The sequence below is a fragment of the Magnolia sinica genome, chromosome 9, assembly GCF_029962835.1.
Source record: "Magnolia sinica isolate HGM2019 chromosome 9, MsV1, whole genome shotgun sequence".
NCBI lineage: Eukaryota > Viridiplantae > Streptophyta > Magnoliopsida > Magnoliales > Magnoliaceae > Magnolia > Magnolia sinica.
Window position 1 is genome coordinate 12,872,423 of NC_080581.1, and position 25,862 is coordinate 12,898,284.

The 25,862-nt window shown below is 42.2% G+C and overlaps 2 protein-coding genes across 2 annotated transcripts; both read right to left on the reverse strand.

Annotated features, from left to right (window-relative positions):
* Positions 1-2,847: 2,847 nt before the first annotated feature.
* LOC131256925 (shikimate O-hydroxycinnamoyltransferase-like) lies at positions 2,848-4,484 on the reverse strand. The gene has a single exon (XM_058258032.1). The coding sequence runs from the start codon at positions 4,411-4,413 to the stop codon at positions 3,076-3,078; it is 1,338 nt and encodes a 445-aa protein (XP_058114015.1). The 5' UTR covers positions 4,414-4,484; the 3' UTR covers positions 2,848-3,075.
* Positions 2,848-23,952, reverse strand: LOC131256926 (shikimate O-hydroxycinnamoyltransferase-like). The gene is made up of 2 exons (XM_058258033.1): positions 22,504-23,952; positions 2,848-3,064 (listed from the first exon to the last, which is right to left on the reverse strand). The coding sequence occupies exon 1, from the start codon at positions 23,847-23,849 to the stop codon at positions 22,515-22,517; it is 1,335 nt and encodes a 444-aa protein (XP_058114016.1). The 5' UTR covers positions 23,850-23,952; the 3' UTR covers positions 2,848-3,064; positions 22,504-22,514.
* Between the last annotated feature and the right edge of the window lie 1,910 nt (positions 23,953-25,862).

A 25,862-nucleotide genomic window follows, 5' to 3' on the forward strand; every position in this document is an offset into this window, starting at 1 on the left:
GTGATACAGATTTCGTGGAGCCTGACGATGCAAGCCTCGAGGAGGAGGACGAGTTCTCTTACTTCCAGCCGATGTACGGGTCCTCATCGGACCTGTAGATGGCGCGTTGGATCGCTACGCAGAGGGCTCAGCTCTACTCTTTTTAGACATATTATTCTTTTGTGATTATGTTGGGTGACACCATGTGCGACCCTTTATCTTTTTTTTCTTAGTCATATATATGTGTGTATATATATATGCTAGTTCTCTTTCATTTCAGTCGATAGGTGCATTTGTGCTTCATGTTCCAGGAACTCCAGGCTGCGCATTTAAACCCAATTAAATGCATATTAATGAAAATCGATTATAAGTGACCCCGGGAACTCGGGAGTCGAGCGTATGCACGACCCCCGATTTTCAGGGTGTTACATGAGGTGTACAAAGTGGGCCATCAAGAGACATTGAGTAGCCAAGTTCGATATAGATCAGCCCTTAAGCTATCCGGACCTTGATCTAGTTGTCTTCATTGAGAGATCAGCTACGGAAGAAGATCCAAGAAGTCAGCGAGTCCGGAGCCCTTTCTTTCCAAGGCAAGTCCTGGTTTGCTAAGGAAAATATTATGTATCCGGAAAGTCAACATGAAGGATCCGAAGCCCAATGAGGAGCTCTCACCTCCTTGGGAAAGCTATAAAAGGAGCACAAGAAGAAGAGCTCAATACCCAACGCCAAACACATATTTGCCTTACTTTAATGTCTATCTTACTTTTCTAGTCGAGTTCGTTACCGCCCAATGGCTCCCGCTGCAATACATTTATCTTATTAGTAGGTTAAATAACTGCAATCTTAAGTTGACAAATCATCATGTTCATCTTAGTTCCAATTCGGTTGTTCCTACCCCGGTCATATCATGCTGACCACCTGCCTTAATCATCTGTTCTAATAGGTGCATCAGGTTCTTATTTTGTCATCCACCTTTTCCTTCAGTGCAGTACAACACACTTAGGGCCAGCTGCGATGAGGGATGGAGACTAGACTATCATCCAACACCGCCATCTTCCATTCCATCCCTTCTCCCTCTTTGTTGCCAACATCCCTTTCCGTTGCGATCCGACAAACATCAGGTGACTCTTCTCCAACTTTGGAGATATTGCTGACATTTTTATCCCAACGCCGAAGAATTCCAAGAAGAACAAAGGGTTTGGATTCATCAAATTCTAGTAGAGAGAGAATGCTCTTGTTGCTATGGCCAGGATATAAGGTTCTCAACTGGGAGGTCGTCCCCTTCTTATTCAAGAAGCCCACACTCTCCAGCAGAACCTCACCAGAATCCAATCAACTGTGTCCTAGTCCCTTTATCGAACCCAACGCCTTCACCCAAAGCTACTAATTCCTGCACCATCCAGCCAACCTTCTCCCAGTGAGCCACCGCATATGATAAACTTCTCCATCTAGATACCTTCTAAGATTTCAGCTACTCGGAGGAGAGAACTTGCCAATGCATTTATAGGAGTGGCTGCGACTCCTTCCTGCTCAGCAATCCAACTGATTGACATTCTTAGATATTCCCCATTTGGAGCATCGAAGGTGGAAATTGCTAGGGTTTCGGCTCACTCCTTTCTTCTCACCTTTCCATCCAAGGACAAAGCTCTGGCCTTCCAATGAGACTCCATTCTCCACCATTTGATGGGTCTCAGCTCCGTCTCTCCCTGGGGACCATCGGCAGTTTTCACAAACCAGGGCATCTGGATTCGCATCCAGGGGATTCCCCTTCATGCCTGGTGCAGACAATCCATTGAACAAATTACAAGCGCTTTTGGAGCGATTTTAGAGATTGATCAACTCGCCTTATCTTCCTCATTTTTCATGTTCGCCCGAGCCAAGATTATCCCTAATCCCGGACCAGGCTTTGCTGCGATCCTGGACCTTAAAGTAGATGGGCTTTCATTCCCAATTATCACCACCATCGAGATGCCCTACCTAGATCGAAGATGCTCTCCTCACCTCACCCACAACCACAAATCAGTAGACATCCTATTCAAACCATGTTGAAGACCCAAATCTCAAGCTTGTCTCTTCCTCCCCACATCATACCACAATGGAGAATGAGAATCCTCAGCACCTGATGTCCTCCCGTTCCACCCCGAACCCACCTGCTGAGGGAGAGGTGCCTCTCACCAACTCATCCGAGTAGAGAATGCAACGCTCATCGGGTGCTCGATGAATTGCCCCTCCCGCTCAAGTTAGGCAGCTCCACTCTCCCATCCCACACAACACCCCTACCTGCCAAACTTCCCCAGCACTCTCCATTCAGCATCCCAACACCTCTCCCAACCACTCCAACCCAAGTAGCCACTCCCTTATGGTCCTCCCACCTACCCAACCCAATCTGAGCAACTCTCAAACATCCTGAACTATTTTTGAATCCCCCACCTTTGAACAAATGGCCCCCTTCCCCTCCACCCACATCACACCAAGCTCATTTGTGCCCAACCCACACCAAAGCCACATGCAGTCCTATTCACCATCAGCCCCTATTGCAAACCAACCAACTAGCAACCTCAACTTCACCAACTCCCCATCAACTCTGGTCTCTCAACCACTACATCAAGTAATAGCCTCCAAGTTTCAACATCACAGGGAGCCGAGACAGTTTCAATAGTGGGTGCTATTGTCACCATTATTTTCTATTATGTGGCCCATAGTACTCTAGATTAAGCTGATATTTGGGCCCTAGCCCTAAAATGACACGACAAAGTGGATGGGCAATATGGATTATACACATACATCAATGTGGGCCCAACGAGTTGGGCCTTGCCTACGCCTAAAAAGGCTTCCGAATTTGACTGTGCAATGATGCCAACCCAAAAATGGTATGAAATTAAATTTTGTATTAATTATGTAGTATTTTTTGTAATTTTTTTTAATTAAATATTTAGTTATATAATGTGAGAAATTAAACAAACTTTATTACTCTTATGCTCTTAGGATGATAAGCATGTTGTTTTCCAAATATTCTTTTATCTAGTGAATAAGCATAAACCAAAATAAGCTGCCTAAACCAAAATGACCCATGATCGGAACGGCACTAGCAATCCTCTATAAACTAGCATTAATCCTCTGTAAACCATGGTAAATGGAGTCCTTGAAAGCCTTCATGTGGGCCACCTGCAGGCGGATCGGGAGTAGCATGCTCCCATCCCCTTCTCGCGTTGGTATCAGGTAAGCCTTCCCTTCGAAGCCCAAAGCTGCAGGGCCCATGTGGATAGGTGGGCCCCACCCGAAATCAGCATCGTAGATCGGCATCCCTAACCAGCTGGTGACGTTGATGTTGGGGCAACCGTAGAACGTCCCTTGGGTCCAGCCCAGCGTGTAGGACCCACGGCGAAACGGAGTCAGATCCTTATGACAGGCAAAAAAGTCAAGCGCTGACCTCAGGTAATCGTCCGTCATCATCTCCACTGCTTCTTTCACGCGACTCGCCGAGTGACTCAGTGGGTTCAACACGAGATCGCCGCACCGACCGGCCGGTGTCGTTATGAACAGAACGTTACCAAAGTAACCATCAGGAAGCCGAGGATGCAACCGTCCACGGCCATTAACGGGAACGAACATCTTCGTTGGCTGATCATGGTGGAGCCCACGAGCCTTGCACGCAGCTCTCCACACGTGACCCGCCACCGACTGGAACAGGCTGCACCCGGTCGCTTGTTGCCTGATCTTATTCACTTGTTCACGGGTCAGCCTCAGCATCTCGACTGTTGTCTCCTTGCTCCGTACCTCATGATCGTCTACATGGCCCAGCATGAGCGGTGGGCGGTCGTACTCCTCATGTTTGAAAGCCGGGGGAACAGGTGGGTCCCGGGCCCGCAAGATTGTCCGGTCGAAGAACGGATCGATGCCCACATGTGCGTCTCCACGTGCAATCCTCGCCCATTCTGAGATGAATTGGAATACGGCAGATCCATCGACGATCGTGTGGTTAATGCCTATCCCCATGCAGACGCCTCCACAACGGAATAAGGTGAGTTGCACCAACAGCAACGGCCACTCGCCCATGTAGGTGTTGTAGTCGATGTTGGGAACAAGTTCTCTGAGGCCTGGGCCTGGCTTGAAGTCACCAAAATCATCTATCTGAGCATCCGACTCAGCTTCTACAAACAGAACCCCCGTTGCATTGCACTCGAGCTCAAGTCGGTCACTGGGGCCTGGGTGCAATCGGCCTGCAAGAGGGTAGTACTTCACTAAGGCTCTGCTCAGTGAATCCTTCATGAACTCAGGGGAGAAGAAGTCGATTGCAGCATCGGTGCGCTCATAGAAGTAGACGAGCGGAGCATGCGTTGTGGTCATTATCAGATCAAGGTCCGGGAGCCAGAGCCGGTGGTTCGGTGTCGGTTTGGCCGGTTTGATCGTGCACGAGCCCTTCAAACGAACCATAGCCGTATCGTCTTGGATGGCTACTTCTTGTGGCCTGAACGTTTAAGGGAGTGAAGGGAGCCACACCATTTATTAGGAGGAAAAATACTCAAAAGAAAGAGGAAAAAAAATAATAATTTAATTCTACAGCTCATACTGCTAAAATATCTACATTCCAGGATTTAGTTCTCAGATGCAGACGACAGCCATTTAATAATTGATAGTGATTAGATAGTATTCGACTGAAAGTAACTCTAGCATCAAAACTTGGGAAGCGGACTGATTGGCTAGTCCCCGCGACTAGCCAATGGCGAGAATTCAGTAACTCCGTCGTAAGAAATTGGGAAGCGGATTGGGTAGCCCTTCGACTGGCCAATGGCTAGTATTAAGTGCGATGTGGACCCAACATGATGTATGTGTCTCATCCATGTCGTCCATACATTTTTCCTTGTATGAAACTAAAAATGAGGTAGATCAAAATCTCAGAGTAAGCACACAGCGTTGATTGAACTCTCATCATTAAAACTTCACGGGGTTACAAAAGTTTTGGATCAAGCTGATATTTATTTATTTTTGCCTTGTTCAATCACTATTGTTTTCCGATGGTGTGGTCCACCTAAGATATTGATCTGGCTCATTTATGAAATAAATAATTAAAATGATTTGTAAAAATGAATGGATGGTGTGGGTAAAACACATCATGGTGGAGCCCACATAACACCAAGCCGTATCGTCTTGTGGTCTGAACGTTCAAGGGAGCCTGCCTACCCAGCCTCACTTCAATTATATCGGGAGGTCAAGCTTTGGTCCTTCGCGGTGAATCACAACGGTGCAATAATTTATTGATATCTGTAAAATGAGCGAAAGGGCAATCGATTGGGATGCATTGATCATTGTCAGTCTTGTCCTGAGATTTTTTTTCTTTTTTTTGTTAGATTTTGCATTTTAAATTTGAGACCGACGTGGGACATGATTGACATGGTGCCCAGTCTCTCTCTTTTCCTTTATTTTTCTTTTATTCTTTTGGACCAAAAACCTCTAGCTTTTATTTTCTTTAGGCCCACAAACACCTACCCTTTCCTGTGTGGACCAAAAACCTCTAGCTTTTATTTTCTTTTGGCCCACAAACACCTACCCTTTCCTGTGTGGACCAAAAACCTCTAGCTTTTATTTTCTTTTGGACCCCACACACCTACCCTTTCCTGTGTGGACCAAAAAACTAGCTTTTAAATTAATTTTCAACTCCTGCTTACCGAATTCATATACGTGCCAGAGCCACCTATGCTAACGGACGGTTAACAGAATTAGCCAATAAAAAAGCCTGTTTTACCTATAATTGTCCAGATCTATTAATGTTTGTTCCCTTCTCCAACTTTTACCTTTGCCAAATGACGGTACTGTCATCCCATTTTGCTCAGTTGGTCCATCATGATGCCTGTGTTTTGTCCCACTGTCCGTCCATTTTGCTAGCTCGTTTTAGGGCACCATCCAAAAAAATAAGGATATTAAGGAGATAAAGTGGGCCACATGATGGAAAATAGTGGGATCAAATGCCTACCATTGAAACATTCATGGGGCCACATAGATTTATAAGAAATCCATACCATCCATATATTTTGTCATCTCATTTTAAGTAAAGGCCCAAAAATGAGGTAGATCAAAAGGTCAATTGGACCACACAATAAGAAATATTGAAAAAAAAAAAAACCTTTTATTGAATATCTTAAAGCCATCGTGCACTCCACTTTGAGCTTTGGATCTGCATCAGTTTTTGGCCCATGCCCTAATATGAGATGGAAAATCCAAATGGACAGGGTAGATTTGTCACAAACATCATGATGGGCCCCACCTACAGTAGAGCAACCATCAACCCATTTAAATGTCCTAATCAAAGTGAACTGTGTTAATTATGTGTGTTCTGGGATGTGGATTGCCAACTGACACTGCTAATAGCAAAGTTGGTACTAGGCCGTACTATGTAAGTGCCACCATGATATGTATGTTTTATCCGCACGATCAGATCGACTACCTCAAGGTTTTTATGGTAGGGTCTACGTGAGCTTTTGATCTACCTCATTCTTTGGTCATGTCCTAAAATTCTCTATACAAATAGATGGATGGTGTGGATACAACACATACATCATGGTGGTCCACAGAACTTGGTGACGTCACTTCAGCAGTGAGTCAAGCTATTATCGGGTTTAATAGCTAATCGGCGTCCCAAACAATCTACCTGTACAGGTTTATGTACAGGTTTAGGTACTTTGATTTTTGTGCAAACCTCACGTAGGTCAAGCCTATCATAATGTTTGTGACAAATCCTATTCGTTTACCTGTTTTGCAAGTTCATTTTAAGCTATGTAACTAAAGAAGATGTAGATTGGAAGCTCAATTTGACCATACAATAGGAAACAATGTAAAAGGATGCTCACTCTTGAAGTATCTTGAGACCATTATGGGGCACTTCGAACCTTAAATCCGCCTCAATTAATTGCTCATGTCTTAAAATGAGCTGCCAAAATAGATGGACATAATAAATTTCTCAGAAACATTAATGTAGAACCCACATCCGGTCGAAGTGATAGTTACACACCAATCAGGATAAACATTTAAACCTACATGTCAAGGGTGATTTGAAAGTAAGTGGAGCCATCATGATGCTTGTTACAAATCCACCCCTTCCATCAAATTTGTCGTCTCATTTTAGGGCATGGGTCAGAAAATGAGGTTATTACAGAGCTCAAGCTTGCGTGGGCTACACGGACATAAATATTGGGGAATGAAAGCTTACTATTGAAATATCCGTGGGATTACAATTTTTTTTTTTTTTTGACAAATCAACTCCTTCGATTAGATTTTTCATTTCATTTTAAGACATGGGCCCGAAAATAAGTCTAATAGAGAGCTCGAGTGGCTACACCAACATAAAGATTGGGGATTTAAAGCTTACCATTGAAATATTCACAGCATCATAGATATTTTTTAACAAATCCACCTTGTCTATCAATTAACTTAGCTCATCTAGGGTATGGCAAGAAAATGACACAAATCCATATTCAACATAAAACAATGGGCTATACAAAGAAATCAGTAGGAAAGATTGTCCACGTTGAAATATCTTTGGCCAATGATGGGGCCCACTTTGAACTGTGGTCATTTTTGTGTCCATGCCCTCAAATGAGCAGTGAAAACAGATGGACAGTGTGGATTTCTTACAAACATCAAGGTGGACCCCATGCACAGTCAGGTTGAGGGTTGGTTCGATAGTAATCCAACTTTAGATTACCCGTTGCCGCAAAACAAGGGTAGTCTTGTACATTTGAAAATACAAAAATCAATTCCTACCTATAATTAATGGTAGATAGTTTAATGACTAACTGTTTAAATTATAAGCATGTGTTTGGAGAAATAGTTTAAAATCAGGATGTTTTTGGCTCATAGCCAAAAAGTGGGCAGTCATATGAAAACATTCTTTTTTTTAAAAAAAAAAGGGTAATAACTCTTTATTTCCTCTGGTATAAAGGAGGAGTGGGCCACACCATTGATTGAGAAGAAAAGACAAAAACTTAAAAATAATAATAATAATAATAATAATAATAATAATAAATCTACACCTTAGAATTGGAAAAAAATCCTGCCATTTAAAAAATGATAGTGATTGGATACCATTGAAAGTAACTCTAGCATCAAAACTTAGGAAGTGGATTGCGTACTAACTCATTATCGTACACAGTAAACCCTGTGGGCCTACTGTGGATGTGTGTCTTATCCATGCAGTTCATCCATTTTTTAAGATTATTTTAGGGCATGAACCTCCGCATATCCATAGCTCAAGTGGAACCCCAGGAATTAGTGGGGATAATGCATCCACCATTGAAACCTTCCCAAGGCCCACAAATAGATATTTGTTTGTCATCCAACTTATTAATAAGTTCATATAGATATAAATGAAGGGAAACGCAAATTTCAGCCTATGGCCCTATGAGAAGTTTTCAATGATAGGTATTTAATTTACATTATTTCGTGTGTGGTCTATTTTTGCTTTGGATATCCTTCAATTTTGAACCCAATTCTTAAATTGAAATGGATATGAATGATGAGGATGAGACAAACATCATAGGAAGCTAGGTTCGGCCAGCCATGATGTTTGCGAGAAATTCACCCTGAGAGCTCATTTTAATTAAGAGACTAGAAATGAGCCTAATTCAAGACACAATTGAGCCACAAGAGGGAATACTGGGGAAAGAAACTCCAACCATTGAAATTAAACTTTCCTATGTTGTTTATGTTTCAAATATGTAAAAAAGAAAGGTCTGTCGATACCATTGAGCAGACTTTAGTGACATCGAATGATGCTCGATGCCATCGAAAAAATATGAAAAATCCATGTTTAGTTGCTAGAATGTTTTGGTATTCTCATTTGATGCCATCGACAGTTCGTCGATACCATAGAAGTCTCATGGAAGGTGTCATCAAGCACGTACGCTGAATTGCGTAAGTGCAGAATTTGATTCTAGTTTCGATTGTGATTCTTGTGTGTGTGTGTGTGTGTGTGTGTGTGAGATCGGGATTTGGGGTATCTCATAGCTTTCAAATTCATTATAGAGTTTCAAGGGCATAGCTTAGGGTGATTCGAGGTTTGTTCGGATCGGTAAAACTATCTTTTCTCCACTTAATGGCTCTATCCGTTTAGTGGCCGTCAGTGTTGGTGGTTGTAGGACGTATTTGAAATTGATAAGCAAGTTTTAATTAATACATTAGAAATAGATATCAAGATTTCTGGTCCATAGCTGAAAAGACAGGCAGCCAGATGGAAAAATCCCAATATCCTTTTATAGCTAAGCTCCTGCACTCAATAGATACGCCCTTATAAGCTCCCATACATAATAGGTACACAGGTCGTCTGTTTCCAGTGCACAGTCATTTCTTGTTTCTAGAATTTAATTGGGCCACATCATCTCATAACAATTTTATAAGATAAAAAATTATTTACAAAATCTGCCTGATTAACAAGGAATATTACATTCCACTGTCTTTTTCAACACCCCATCTTAGCTGCAACCCAGGATCCAGTGATGTCCATGGGATCCTCACTGTCGGCTCACCTTGATCTATGCATTGTATATCTACCCAATACATCCATTTTCTCATATTATTTTAGAGCATTGTCCAAAAAATGAAGCAGATACAACTCTAAGGTGGAACACACCACAGGAAATTGTAGTCATTGAATGCCAACCATTGAAATTTTCATAATGTCCACTGTAACATTTATTTGCCATCCAACCTGACGTTGATAAGGTCACACAGAAGGGACGAAGGAAAAAGACAAATATCAGCTTGATCCAATACCTTTGTGGCCCACAAAGTTTTTAATGATCAGTGACTACCGTTTGTTGTGGTGTGGTCAACCGGAAATTTGGATATGCTTTATTTTTTGAACTATTCACTAAAATGAGCTGTTAAAATGGATAGATGATGGCATAGATATTAAATGTGTACAATTGAATGGGTCCCACTCACATTAGGGTATCCAGAGTTGCAACAAAGTGGGGTTCTTCCATTATTATTTTTTATTTTTACTCTTTGTAGGACACAAGCACCAATGTTGGTACTGAGTGCTACTAAAAATAGTAATAATAATAAGCTGGGTGGACTTTACCATGATGGTTGTGTGGATACTGTTTATCCATTTTGCCAGCTTGGATTAGGGCATGAGCCCAAAAATAGGCAGATTCAAATCTTAGGTGAACCATACCACAGAAAATGTGGTGATTGAACACACACCATTATAAATTTTATAGAGGCCACTATAATATTTATTTGCCATCCAACCAGTTGATAGAGCCACAGAGACATGGATGAAGAGAAAATATAAATATCAGCTTGATCTAAAACTTCTGTTGGCCCCAAGTTTTTAATGGTGGGCTTCCGATCACCCATGTTTCCTGGTGCGGTTCACTTGAGATTTGGATTTGCCTCAATTTTGTGCTCATGCACTACATTGATGTGTAAAAATGGATGGATAGCGTGGATAAAACACATATATCATCGTGGAGCCAATAGAGCATTTCTAATAGCATACAGTACTTCAGTTAGTGGTGTATGCTACCTGAGTGGTGTCTATTAAAGCCACTTGTATGAGCAAATAGTCGGTGGCTCGGTGGGCTGTATTGTGATGTTTTTTAAAAAATTAACCTAGACCATCAATGTGCCACCATTGTAGCCCACCTTGACTTGTCTATCATGTATCCATGCCGTGGACAAGGTGGATGGACGGCGTGGATACATGATAGACTCATCAAGGCTCGTGCGCAACCTCGCCTGTCCTGAGCTTGGGACAGGCTGGGGCTATGATGGGTTTTATCCACACCGTCCATCCATTTTTACATACAATCGTAGATCATGGGACCAAAAAGACGCATATCAAAGTTTCAAATAGACTACACAATGGGGATTAAATTCCTACCCTTGAAAACTTCTTAGGGCTACAGAAGTTTTGGATTGTGTTTTCCTTCATCTATATGACCTTATGGATGGTTGGATGGTAAATAAACATCACAGCGAGCTTTAGGAAGGTTTCAACGGTGGGCATCTTTAACACAGCTGCTTCTTGTAATGTGGTCCACTTGAACCTTTTATCTGTCTCTTTTCTAGGCTAACAGCATAAAATGATCTGGCAAAGTGGATTGACGGTGTGGATAAAACCTACACATCACGTTAGCCACTTATTGGCGATAGTATCATCCACTGGTAGGGCACCTGTCAACGGGCTGGGCCTGGGTTGGTCTCGGTCCAAAGTTTGAAGGACCGAGCCTAGCCCATTGACACCACTGGCCACATTAGCATGCAATCCGGGTTCTGACGAATAGGGAGGGATGTTACGAAGGTTGTCCTGCATCATCGGCCTCTCAGGTAGGAATGCTGATTAGGTAAGACCCCTAACTCACCCATGACAGTCTGGCCCTTACTGCAGGTCTACCTTGACGTGTCTATCATGTATCCACGCCCTCCATTTTTTATTTATTTTATTTTATTTATTTATTTAAGATCATTTAGTGCATGATCCAAAAAATAAAACAGATCCAATTATCAGGTGAACTATATCATATGAAACCGTAGTGATTGACCCTTAATAAGGCATAAAAGTTTTGGATCAAGCTAATACTTAATCTCTATTCAAGCTTATGCATTCTTATCAATGAATTGGATGGCAAATAAATACTGTTGAAACGTTACGGTGCACCCTAAGAAATTTTTATTGATAGAGTATTCAATTAGCATTATTTTTTAGAGTATAGTCAACTTAAGATTTGTATCTTTTTTATTTTTGAGCTCTTGACTTATAATAATTTTTAAAAATTAATGAACCACTTGGATACAAAATAGATACATCTAGGTGGTCACATGATAAGGGCCACATTGTCTTTTCTTGGGCGAGGCTCCATCGGTGAGTGAGTAGATGGGACATATAGGCCTGTCAACAGATCAGGCTTAAGGGAAGGTTTGGATTTCTGGATTTTGAATTGTTTCGGCTTAGTCTTTGACCGCCCGGCTATTCAAAATTACGATTTTTCAGGCCAAACTTTATATTTATTAACGAGAGTATTTACGTGACTTGACCCATCATTACCTAACTATTTTGGGCAAATGCCGTCAATCAAATCCTGCCACATCTCATCTCAAGATGCTTCCACATTACAGCCAGTACCATCACATGGAAAACAAAAGTGAGGCAGCCGCGTGCTTATGGACGTGTCCTACCCTGCCCATCTTTAGCTCAGAATGGGCAGTTCAGTCTATATGTACATCCAAGCTGTCTATCCTTTTTCTCTTACCATTTTGAGGGATGAACATAAAAATGAAGCAGATCTGACGCTCAAATGGACTACACCACATATGACTCCAGCATTTAATGCAGTTGACATTTAATGCTTTGTGCATTTAATGCAACCAAGCTTATTATTTGGCGTGGTCCACTTGAGCGTGATCTGCCTATTTTTGTATTCATGCCTTAAAATGATCTAAGAAAAGGAATTGACACCTTGGATGTACAAATACACGAGAGAGGCCCCCGCCCATAGAGCTGCTCATTCGAGGCTAGAGGCGAGTGGGAGTGGGGATGGGACGCAATCCACCCCGTGCTTATGTAATTAAGACAGGCAAGAGCCATCTGATTATTGGGCCATCATACATTTCAAAGTCATTCCATCAATGCTAGATTCCCATCCACTTTAACCAAAGATGCTTAAGTTATTTTGTAGATTTGGGGCCATGGTTGGTATATCTAAGTCCACGTAAGGGTGCCCTAATATAAATGTACCATTTCTAAAAAATCATTGATCTTTTTTTTTTTTTTTGAAATTAAGTATGTAAATCCTTGGTAAATACCATGTAAATAAGCCATTATTAGTTTTTCATCTTGTTTATTTATGCTTCAAAAACCGAACCAAAAGGACTTGTTTAAAATTTTGGGCCGCACCATGATATATATGATATATCCGCTCTGTCCATCGGTTTTAGCAGAATATTTTGAGGCATGAGCTGGAAAATGAGATAGATCCAACACTCAAGTGGTCCACACCAAGGGAAATAGTGGCCTCAAGAAGTTTTTAATGGTAGATGTTCGATTTTATTTTCCTTGTGGTGTGGTTCACTTGAGATTTGGATCTTCTTCAATTTTATTTTATTTTTTATTTTTTGCTCGTGTCATAAATTCAGCTGGCATAACGAATGGATGGTGTGGATAAGCCACATACATTATGGTAAGCCCCACATATATTTCCGCAGCATCTTCATTTTATGATATAATAATTAGTGTCAAATAAGCATGGTAGCATAGCAGTAATTAGAGAAGAAAATAATTATTACCCAATGTAATTACCATTGTGGGGGAAATGTGCCGACCCACCATGGACAGACCAGGTTAAGTGTTCCCTCAAAAATAAGGTCCAACCTAGTGGTCTAGCCCTTGCCTTCATGACTAGCGGGAGTGACCCTCTGCACAACCAAGGTTGAGCTCGCCCAGGTAAATAGGGCCAAGTCCGAACTTGTCAAGTGACCGAGCCCAATCTCAGAAGGTGACCGAGCCCGACCTCTGGAAGTGAACCACACTACCTCAACGTAGCAGAGGCCCCGCTCACCAAGCGAAGCCCCGACCAACCGCTTTAGCCGAGCTCGACCAGAGTGACGCTTGGCTGAACCATGATTCCCGTCGAAGATCCCACAATCTAGTTCCAACACGGGTCTCCTCATAGCGCCGAAGATTGTGGAACCCATCTCCAGCACGGATCTCTTTGCAGTTGATCTAGGAGATTCCGCCCGCGCAAATCTCCTGCCAAAGCAGGGAACTGACTCCTTCAACACCGCCTCTCCCCACCTATAAAAGAGAAGGCTCCCCAAGGAAAGAGGCACGGACAATCTTCAGGTCCAACCTCTCGCAAACCTAACCAAACCCTCATCCCTGATTCCATCACCAAGAGGTCCCAAATACAGGAGCCAGGGTCGAACCCAGGTCTTCCCCATTATTCACCTGCGCAAGTTCATGAGCCAAGGAGGAGAGCGACTAGATCTTTTGCATCAACAATTACAGAAGAAAATAATTGTTACCCATTTACAACATATTTACAGGCAATTTGAAAATTCAAACAGGCTTAGAAATTATTTCATATGCCGAACTCCAATTCATTTTGCATAAGGAGCTTGTTGGAAAAATTCAGTTTTGTAGATTTGGGGCCAAGGCTGGTCTTTCTAATCCATTTATCTGATGTCCCCATCATATATGGACCATTTGAAAAAATAAAATAAAAATCATCTGTCTTTCTTTCCAAACTCTTCCCAATGCCGAATTTCCAATTCATTTCACACAGTAGAATTCAATTTGTAGATTTAAGGACATGGTTGGTCCTCTAGCCATTGATCCCATGACCAGTTATAGTGGACTACGTGGACTATTTCCCAAAAATGTTGGTATTTTTCACAAAATTCTCTCTAGTGTTGTACTTCCCGCTCATTTCACACAGGAACTTGTGGGGGAAATTAAGTTTGTAGATTTGGGACCAAGGTTGATCTATCTAAATCATTGTTCAGATACGGCCCTATTATAAATAGGCTGTTAGCAAAAAACCATCCCTTAGATAAATGAATGAAAAGATATATACATGAACAAGCCACATTTAATGGAGGAATGAATAAAGATTAAATGGCTAAGACCTTATTTGTGAGAATTTTTTAGAGTGGTCCATCCATGGTGACCTTATTTGTAAGACATTATCTGTTTTACTGGCTCATGAGCTCAAAAATGAAGTAAATTAGAAGTTCTAAGTGAAAAATGGATAGAAATAATAGAGATTGAATGACCAATGTTGAAACTTACCAGGGATATATTGTAGTAGTTTTGGATCAAGATGATATTTATGTTTCCCCTTCATCTTAACCGTGTGACCTTATGAATAAGTTGGATGGCAAATAAACATTATAGATCCAAGAAGCTTCCAACAGTGGGCAACATCCTTCCTCTTATTTCCTACGATGTGGTGCAGCTGAACTTATGACCTATTTTAATTTTTTGTTCATGCCTTGAATGAGCTAGAAAAATGGAAGGAAATGATGAAACACATATAACCTCGTGGCTCCCATAGAGCTTGGCCACCTCATGCCACCAATGAATCCAGGTCCTCTGCTTAAGCAGCAAATTCCTTCTTGATGCAATCTAATTGGTCTACATTATTATACGCTGCATTTAATGCAGCATTACTGACAATGTTAGTGATGATGTTGATGTGGAGTGGGTAGCGGACAGTTTAATGGCCAAGATGGATCAGAAAAAGGCCCGGTTTATGGGAGAAGTGATTCGGACCTTAAATCGGGCGTATCTCGCAATCTGGAATGAACTATCGGACGCACCATATATGATTTTGGGTAGGACGAGCTACTTTAGCCACCCAACCTGCTACACCGGCTTGTCCACGCCAAATTTGTGAAATACCATCTACAGTCGTTTCCCTATTTTAATTCTATTTTTACTGTAAATAGTAAGTTTTAGTTTAATTATAACTCTTCATCCATTGGGCACAAAACAACATGGTGAAGCCAAATAGGACACTATTTTTGGCCGAAAACCTCGCGCACTAGTGGAAATCACGATCTTCTATCAATGGTAATTTTACTATTTACAGTAAGTTGCGAATTCTAGGAATTTTAGTTGTAGTTTGATTCTAAAACTTCTCCATGGCTTAGTATCCCTATTTAAAGGGTTATGAACTCGTTTATTTCATTCATCAATCAAATTACGAATTTTATAAAATTTATTTCTATTTTACTTCTTTTTTCCTCGTGGATTCGAGAAATCTCTGTGAGGAATCCAAAGAAGCTTCGTGGATTCGGGTAATTATCCCTGAGGAAGACGATGATCGATCTCATCACATTCATCCCAGCGTTAGATGCAGACCAATCACAATGGAGGAAAGCAGAATTTTTTGGACAATGATTGTCCTACCTAAAGCTGGGCAGAAACTAACTCGATCCGGTGGATCCGACCTCATCTGAACCGATCCGAAGACTTGGATCGGTGCGGTTCGAGTAGGATTAGTCAGATCTGACCGTTCATCCGGTCGAGTTCGGATCAATGTCAATCCGGACCGATCCGATTGGATCCGATCCGATCCAGTCATATAATATGAAGTTAAAATAAAGCCATTAAATGTTTGCATCTAACTGTTGAGAAATAAAAGGCTGAGGTTAAAACATTTTCCAAGAGAAGTAATGTGAGGGCAGTGTGGGTGGCGCATTGATGAGGCCTGGGTTGGGCAGGTGTACCACCACCGGGCCTTAAAACCTGGAAGTGGATGGGCTGGTGTAGAAGTGGATTTGAGTAAACTTTGTGAGCACAAATGTCATTCATGGAATTTATCCACTCCGTCCATCTCTTTTAATAGATAATTTTAGGGCTTTGTCCCAAAATGGAGTGTATCCAATTCTCAAGTGGAGCACACCACCGAAAACAGTGTGAATTGACCATCTACCATTGAAAAATTATTGGGGGCTAAAGAAGTTTTAGATCAAGCTGATATTTGTTTTTTCCCATCATCCATGTCTTTTTGATCTTATGAATAGGTTGGATGACAAATAAACATCACTGAGGCGGTGGCGCCTTTTAAAGTTTTCAACGGTGAAAATCAGTACTTTTACTTTTTCTGATGGTATGGTCCACTTGAGCTTTGGATATGCATAAATTTTGGGTTCAACCCCTAAAATGATTGGAAAAACGAATGAACGGTGTGGATCAACCATATGCATTCATGGTGGGACCACACGCATTCACGTTATATCACACGCCAACTATATAGTCGTGTGTGGCCTGTGGATAAACTTTAATTTAATTTCTTATATCATACGCAAGCGGATGTGGATTAGAAACTGATGGGTTGGGTAGCTAGCGAGACTCCCTACTAAAGTGACATCAGCAGGTTCTGTGGGACCCACCATGATATATATGTTGTATCTACACCGTCCATCAATTTGTAGAAATCATTTTAGGCCATGAGACAAAGAATGAGTTAGATCTAGATTTTAAGTGGACCCCACCATAGAAAACAGTGGGAAGAGTGACTCCTACCGTTAAAACCTTCCTAAGGTCCACTATGATGTTTATGCGAGATCAAACGTGTTCACAAGTTAAGACAGACCTGAAGCAGAAATTTGATCCTTACTCTTGCTCGGGTGGTAGACTCTTAGGAGTTTCAACACCCAGTCAAGGGTTTGAGTATCCATAGGTGGTGAAATCCCACTGGTGTGAGTGTGTGGGGGTGTGTATAATAAAATAATAATAATAATAATAATAATTTAAGACAGACATGAAAGAAGAGAAAACACAAATTTTAGTTTGATTGAAAACTTTTGTGGGCTTAGAAAATTTTAATGGTGGGCATCACTCTCTCCACTGTTTTCTATGGTGGGGTGCATTTGAGCTTTGGATCTGGCTCATTCTTTGGCTCTTGCCCTAAATTGATATCTCCAAATGAATGGACTGTGTGGATACAACACATACATCATGGCGGGTCCCACGGAACTTGTTCACGTCACTTCATCTAGCTACTCAACCTGTCATTAGCTAATCCGCATCCCACGCAAGCTATGTAGTTGTTGTAGATACGTGCCGTGCGAAGACAAGCGCGTACGTGCCTCAAGGTCCAAGTTATACGAACGGCTCAAATGAGATATAAGTTACATGGGCCCCGCCATAACGTTTATTTTCCATCTAATCTGTTAATATTGTTAAAAATACATGGATGAAGTGGAAAAACAAATTTCATATTGATCCAAAACTTCTGTGATCTTAAAAAGGGTTTCAATGGTAAATGTTCAATCCCTCACTGTTTTTTGCAGTGTGGTCCAACTGATCTTTAGATCTATCTTATTTTTCGGCTCAAGCCTTAAGACAAGCTCTCCAAATGGATGGACGGTTTGGATATAACATATACCTCATAGTTTGACCCAAATAACTTGCTAATGTCAATACACCACTAGCCAATCCGCTTCCGATTTGGTATCACCCACTTCTCTCTTCCAATCCGAAAGGTACCCAACCCGATCCGATTCGGTTTCTCTAACCTAGTCAGACTCAGTTCGGGTTAGGCTAGCAATGCATAAAATCGGATCGAGTTAGCTGACTTGAACTCAGTCTCGGATCGGATTGAGTTCAGATCAATTATTTAAAAATTTAGATCGAGTCAAGTTGGACTCAATTCCATCCGACTCGACTCGATGCCCACCTCTAGTCCTACCTAGCGGTGTACATCGGGCCGAACCGTGTCCACCCCAGGCTCGGCCGGCTCGGCCCGGCAGGACGAGAAAGAGTGCCTCAAGTACCAGGTGCCCCTGCCCGACAGCATGAAGCTGGAGTCGTCCCACTCCCGTGGCAGCATGACGGATTTTAGCAAGTTCAAATAGTTAGGGTAAGGATATATATATATATATATATATATATATATATATATATATATATATATATATATATATATATATATATATATAAACGGCCGGCCAGGTCGAGTTGGGTTTTAGACCGAGTCGGGCTGAACGGGGACCTATTCGGGCTAAAAAAATGGCCCATTTCAGACCGAACTCAGTTCCGGGTTGGGCCAAGTCAAGCTTTTTCGGGCTGAGTCGAGCGAGCTAACCGGGCTAGCCCGGTTCGTGTAGACCTCTAGTCCTACCCTGCCTATCTCTAGCTGCGAACTGACGATTATGTGAGCAGCCCACCACCATGATGTATTTATTTATCCATCTTGTCTATCCCTACACTACATAAGACTCTTGCATTTAATTAATTATTTGTGCATTTAATGCAACCCAAATTTATTATTTAGTGTGGTCCACTTAGTGTTGGATCTGCCTCACTTTTGTGCACATATCTTAAAAAGACATGAGGAAAGGGATGGACAGCTTGGGTTAACAGATACATCGCGATGGGCTCACACTCACATGACTGAGGCAAGCAGTGGATCCGGATTCCACCAAAGATATCACTTGTAGTTCACGGGTTCCCATCACAGAAACGGATTGGCTACTGACCCTGCCACTAGCCAATGGCCTATGGTTGGCGCTCTATGGCCCCACAGGCCATTGGCTAGTTGATGTATGTGTTTCATCGATGCTGTCCAAGCATTCTTCCATATTATTTTATGGGGACGCGGATTTCCTGCGAAAGCCTTTAGCAGGAGCTACCTGCGCTGGGAACTTAAGTAGGGCCAACTATGATGTTCGTGAGAAATCCACTCCGTACATCCATTTTTTGAGATATTTTAGGACAGAAGACCAAAAATGATCCGGATCTAATACTCAACTGGGCTGAAAACGTGAGGATTAAACATCCACAGTTGAAATATTCGTGGGGCCATAGAAGATTTGAATCAGGATAATATTTGTGTTTTGAGTTCATCCCAAAAAGAATGACGGTATGGATGGCATGCAAACATCACTGTAAAACCCAGGAAAGTTTCAATGGTAGAAATTTCTCTATCAACCTTTTCCTTTAGTGTGGCCCGCTTGAGTCTTGGATACTGTTCAATTTTTGTCTCAATTATTAATATGATCTCAAAAAACAGATGGACAGAGTAGATTTCTCGCGAACATCACAGTGGGCCCCACTTAAGTTCCCAGCGCAGGCAGTTCCTGCCAAAGGCTTTGGCAGAAATCGGCGTCAATTTTATGTACGAGCCCAAAAATAAGGTTGATCCAGATCTCAAGTGGACCTCCCATCACCTGCCGCTTTGATAGCAACTGGTCAGGGACTGGAATCCTCGACCACACTTGTTTGGTTGGTGGGACCCAGCTTGGGTACTAACCCCACAGTTCCCGGAAGTCAAGCTGATCTATGAGGGGCCATCGTGATATATGGGTTTCATCCACACCTTCCATCCATTTTTTCATACAATTTTGAGTTATAAGTCCAAAGTTAGGCAGATCCAAGGTTAAAGTGGACCACATAGTAGGGATGGAACGTCTACTATTGAAAACTTATTGTGGCAATAGGAGTCCAGGATTTAATTGATATTTATGTTTTCCTTTCATACATGTCCATATGATCTTATAAATAGGTTGGATGGAAAATAAACATCACAGTGGACCTTAGAAAGGTTACAACCATGGCCATAATTAGCACCACTGCTTACTTTGGTGTGGTCCACTTGAGCTTTGGACGTGCTTGATTTTTGGATTATGAACCTAAAATGATATGACAAAATAGATGGATGGTGTGGATAAAATCCATACATCACGGTGGGTCCTACACAAAACTGATGCCTAGCTAATAAATTGAAGGATCAAATTACTGATTGGAACTTTTTTATATAAATAATCTTGACTGTCCATGTTTAAGGCCATTGATCAGATGGCTAGTCTTTGTCGGATCAGTGTGATGTTTTCTAGGTGGCCCATAAAACGTGTACTAGATCTGATGAAAAGTCTAGATCAATGGATTGGATTGTCTAAATATCCTAATGTTATTAGGAGCACTATATCTTACAGTGGTCCCGGACAGGAAAAATAAGCCTAAATCAAGGATGGATTAGATTATCCAATCGGTGTGACTATTAGTCTTTGAGTGAACTTATACAGCCAGGAGCACTATAACCAACTTATAGTACTTTGACACCACCGGACCATTTCTTTATATATTTTGAAATATCGAGAAGTGGGTTGTGTGGTGTGCCACACACCACCAAACCAACCTAAGTGGTGTGCTGATGTCAACCAAGTTCTGTGAATGTGTGAGGCATGTGTTATATCCACACTGCCTGTCTATTTTGTGAAATCATTTCAGGACATGAGCTAAAAAAAAATAGAGAAGCTGATTGGTGGGTGTACCACACACCAGTAGGGGTGCACTTTGAACTAGTAGAACCGTAGAACTGGACCGGAACCGACCAAACGGTCCGGTTTAGTCTAGTTCTAGAGTGCACCGGTTCTGGTTCCGGTTCCAAAAATTAAAGAACTGGTTACATCAGTTCGGTTCTCGGTTTGGGGTATGTAGAACCGAACCGGACCGTGAACCGATCCGTAGGACCAAACTATGGATCCGATCCGTAGAACCAAACCGTGGAACCGAACCTGGAACTGAACTAAAGAGCCCTTTGATTGTTTCCATATTTGACTCATGATTTATGGTTTATAATGCACCACTTAATTATTTTCCTAAATGTATTTTTGCACACCTTATACAATATCTAAACCATTCATCAAATGAACCACAACATAGATGGACATGGGCTAGATAATAAAATTAAACATGCAATTTGGCTGGATTATAAAAAGTCCAGAACTGTGGAACCGATCCGGAACTGAACCGATTTTAACGGTTCGGTTCTAGGGTGTCAACGGTTCGGTTTCCGTTCCAAATATCCTAGAACCGTTAGGAATGGTTCGATTCTGGTTTCACCTTAGAACCGGACCAAACCGACCCGTGTGCACCCCTACACACCAGTGATATGGCTAATGTGAGTACGTGTTGTGTTGTGCGAAGACAGCACGGACGCTCCGAAAACAGCACGAACACTCCAAGAGCTCCGACTGGTACTAACGGTTAAAGGAGATCAAAGTTATATGGCACCAAAATGATGTATTTATTATATCTACACTATTCATTCATTTTTTAGAGCTCATTTTAAAGCATTCATTTTACAAGATCATTTCAGAACATGAGCCAAAAAGTGAATCATATGCAAAGCTCAACTAAACCACACCAGGGATAATGATTTTCACCATTAAAACATTCATAGGGTCTGCCATGACGTTTATTTTCCATCCAATCTTTTCGTAGGGTCATAGAGACCTGGATGAAGAGGAAATACAAATATCATATTGATCCAAAGTTTCCATGACCCCAAAAGGGTTTCAATGGTAGATGTTCAATCCTCCCCTACTTTTTGCAGTGTGGTCCACTTGATCTTTATATCTGTCTTATTTTTCGGCTCAAGCCTTACCACAAGCTCGCCAAATGGATGAACAGTTTGGATATAACAGATACCTCTTAATGAGACCCATAGAATTTGCTGACATCAATGCACCAGCCAATCAATCAACTTCCAAAAATAAGACAGAATCAACTTCAAGTGGACTATGCCATGGAAATCAGTCAGGATTGAGGTAGATTTTACATAAATATTATGGTGGGACCTACTCAAGCCTACGGCCCATTTATTCGCACGCAGCAGCTGTGAGAGAAGGTAGTAAAATGATATTTATATTGCTTAGGGTCCTTGCTCTTACTCTCGGTGGTGGTAGACTCCCAGGAGTTTCAACACTTGGTTGAGGGTTAAGTACCCATAGGATTTATGTGGATTTTGAAATCCACTGCACATAGGGGCTGGTTATATATGTATACAATTAAATGACATCAGTTGTGAATTTGGTCCGTAGAATACAATTTCATTATCCACCAAACAGGATTTTTCTTAATCCAATGTTTTCTTATGAAATTTTTTTTTCCCAAATATAAAATTAGATGACTAAAATATCATGGTATTTCAAAAAATGCAATCATTGTGCAATAACAATGTTAATCCCCTCTGATACAATTCAATACCATTTTATTCAACAGACCAAACACACCCAGCAATCTCTTATAAACCATCATAGAAGGAGTCCTTGAAAGTCTTCATATGAGCCACCTGCAGGCGGATCGCGAGTACCACGCTCCCGTCCCCTTCTCGCGTTGGCATCAGGAAACCCTTCCCTTCGAAGCCCAAAGCCGCGGGGCCCATGTGGATAGGTGGGCCCCACCCGAAATCAGCATCGTACATTGGCATCCCTATCCAGCTAGTGATGTTGATGTTGGGGCAGCCGTAGAACCTCCCTTGGCGACAGCCCAGCGTGTGGGACCCACGACGAAACAGAGTCAGATCCCTATGAGTGGCAAAAAAGTCAAGCGCTGACCTCAGGTAATCGTCCTTCATCATCTCCACTGCTTCTTTCACGCGACTCGCCGAGTGACTCAGTGGGTTCAACACGAGATCGCTGCACCGCCCGGCCGGTGTCGTTACGAACACAACGTTACCAAAGTAACCATCAGGCAGCCGAGGATTCAACCGTCCGCGGCCATTAATGGGAACGAACATCTTCGTTGGCTGATCATGGTGGAGCCCACGAGCCTTGCACGCAGCTCTCCACACGTGACCCGCCACCGACTGGTACCGGCTGCACCCGGTCGCTTGTTGCCTGATCTTATTCACTTGTTCACGTGTCAGCCTCAGCATCTCGACCGTTGTCTCCTTGCTCCGTGCCTCATGATCGTCTACATGGCCCATCATGAGCGGTGGGAGGTCGTACTCCTCATGTTTGAAAGCCGGGGGAGCAGGAGGGTCCCGGGCCCGCAAGATTGTCCGGTCGAAGAACGGATCAATGCCCACATGTGCGTCGCCACGTGCAATCCTCGCCCATTCTGAGATGAATTGCAATGCGGCAATCCCATCGGCGACCGTGTGGCTAATGCCCATCCCCATGCAGATGCCTCCACAACGGAAGAAGGTGAGTTGAACCAACAGCAACGGCCATTCGCCAATGTTGGTGTTGTAGTCGATGTTGGGAACAAGTTCTCTGAGGCCTGGGCCTGGCTTGAAGTCACCAAAATCATCTATCTGAGCATCCGACTCAGCTTCTACAAACAGAACCCCCGTTGCATTGCACTCGAGCTCAAGTCGGTCACTGGGGCCTGGGTGCAACCGGCCTGCAAGAGGGTAGTACTTCACTAAGGCTCTGCTCAGTGAATCCATCATGAACTCAGGGGAGAAGAAGTCGATTGCAGCATCGGTCGGCTGATAGAAGTAGACGGTCGGAGCATGCGTTGTAGGCGATATCAGATCAAGGTCCGAGAGCCATATTCGGTGGTTCGGTGTGGGCTTGGCCGGTTTGATTGTGCACGAGCCCTTCAAACGAACCATAGCCGTATCGTCTTGCATGGCTACTTCTTGTGGTCTGAACGTTTAAGGGAGTGAAGGGAGCCACACCATTTATTAGGGAAGAAAAAAACTCAAAGAAAGAGGGGAAAAAAAAAGGGAAAGAAAGAAAGAAAAATTCTACACCTCATGCTAGAAAAAAATCTTCATTCCAGAATTATTGAATGGTACGCCATTTTCACATGCGAACGACAGCCATTTAAGAATTGATAGTGATTGGATTTTCCATTGAAAGTAACTCTAGCATCAAAACTTGGGAAGCGGATTGGAAACGGACTGGCTACTCCCTGCCACTAGCCAATGGCCAGTAGTAGGTGCTCTTTGGACCCAGCATGATGTATGTGTCTAATCCATGCCGTCCATCCATTTTAACTCGTATGAAACCAAAAATGAGGTAGATTAAAATCTCAAGTAGGCCACATAGTGTGGATTGAACTCTCACCATTAAAAACTTACCGGGGCTACAAAAGTTTTGGATCAAGCTGATATTTGTTTTTCTGCCTTCATCCAGGTATATACGCATGACATAATGTACAGGTTAAATGTCAAATAAACATTATAGTGGCCCCTAAGAGGTTTTGAATGATAGACGTTCAATCACTACTGTTTTCCCATGGTGTGGTCCACCTAAGATATTGATCCGCCTCATTTATGAAGTAAATAATTAAAATGATCTGTAAAAATGGATGGACGGTGTGGATAAAACACAGATCATGGTGGAGCCCACATAACACCGACCACCAGCCGCAGGGTCGCTAGCTAAACCGCGTCCAACTGGATTGCGTGTTGAGTAAGCTCCGTGGGCCCACTGTGCATCTATTTGTCTTATCTACACAGTTCATCTGCCAGGTTATTTTAGGACATGAACCTACACACACACACATATATATAAGGACCAAACTTTAGTAAATAGTGGAGATAATGCATCCAACATTGAAACCTTCCTGAGGCCTATACATCCATATTTATGTCCTTCAATTTGTTTATAAATTCAAACAGACATGGATGAAGGGAAAATAGAAATATCAACTTCATAGAAAAATTTTATGGCACATGAGAAGTTTTCAACGGTAGGTGTTCAATTTATGTTGCTTCCCATGTGTGGTCTGCTTTGGCTCTGGATATTCATCAATTTTGAAACTAATTTCTAAAATGAGTCCATAGAACAGATAGAATCATGATGGGCACACAGATTTACTAATTAAGTTGGCTGAAAGCCTATCTTGTAACTCAGTTGGCTTTGGTAGTAAATTCCTGCGTACTCCGACCGTGATGTTTGGGAGAAAGAGCTCATTTTAGTCATGAGCCCAGAAATTAAGGAGCGTGATCCAAGACTCAACTGAACCACATGAGAGGGATAACTGGACAAAGAAATTCCAAACATTGAAAATTTCCTACGCTAAAGAAATTCCAACCATTGAAAATTTCCTCCACTACGCCTCCATCCAAACCCTTTATAAGGTAACTTTCAATTGGATGAATTTAAAACACAAAAAACTTAGCCTCCTACGCCAACTTTTGTTGCCGTACAAATGTTTCAATGGTGGTCGTTTAATCTCCACTATTTCTTCTTGTGTCTCCCACATGAGTCTTGGGTTTGGCTCATTTTTTATTAAATGTTCTAAAATGATATCGCAAAATGAATAAATAAGGTAGATCTCCCAAAACACATCACAACGGGCCTCACCTAGCTTCCAGGCACAGGGAGTTCACGAAATCCACCTCATTGCAGGGCGTGGAGTTCACAAAAGAAAAATGAAAAAAAACAAAATAAAATAAATAAATCTATAACTCGTACTAGGAAAAAAATAAAATCACATTCCAGAATTAATTGAATGGTATGCCATTTTCGTAGGCTGATGACACGGCCATTTAAGAAATGATAGTGATTGGATTTTCCATTGAAAGTAACTCCGCATCAAAACTTGGGAAGCTAGCGGATTGGAAAAGGATTGGGCTACTCCCTGTCAACAGCCAATGGCTAGTGGTCAGTGCTATGTGCACCCCAACATGATG

Coding starts and splice junctions, on each gene's coding strand:
- LOC131256925 (XM_058258032.1), bottom strand. CDS start 4,413: ATGGTTCGTTTGAAGGGCTCGTGCACGATCAAACCGGCCAAACCGACA.
- LOC131256926 (XM_058258033.1), bottom strand. CDS start 23,849: ATGCAAGACGATACGGCTATGGTTCGTTTGAAGGGCTCGTGCACAATC.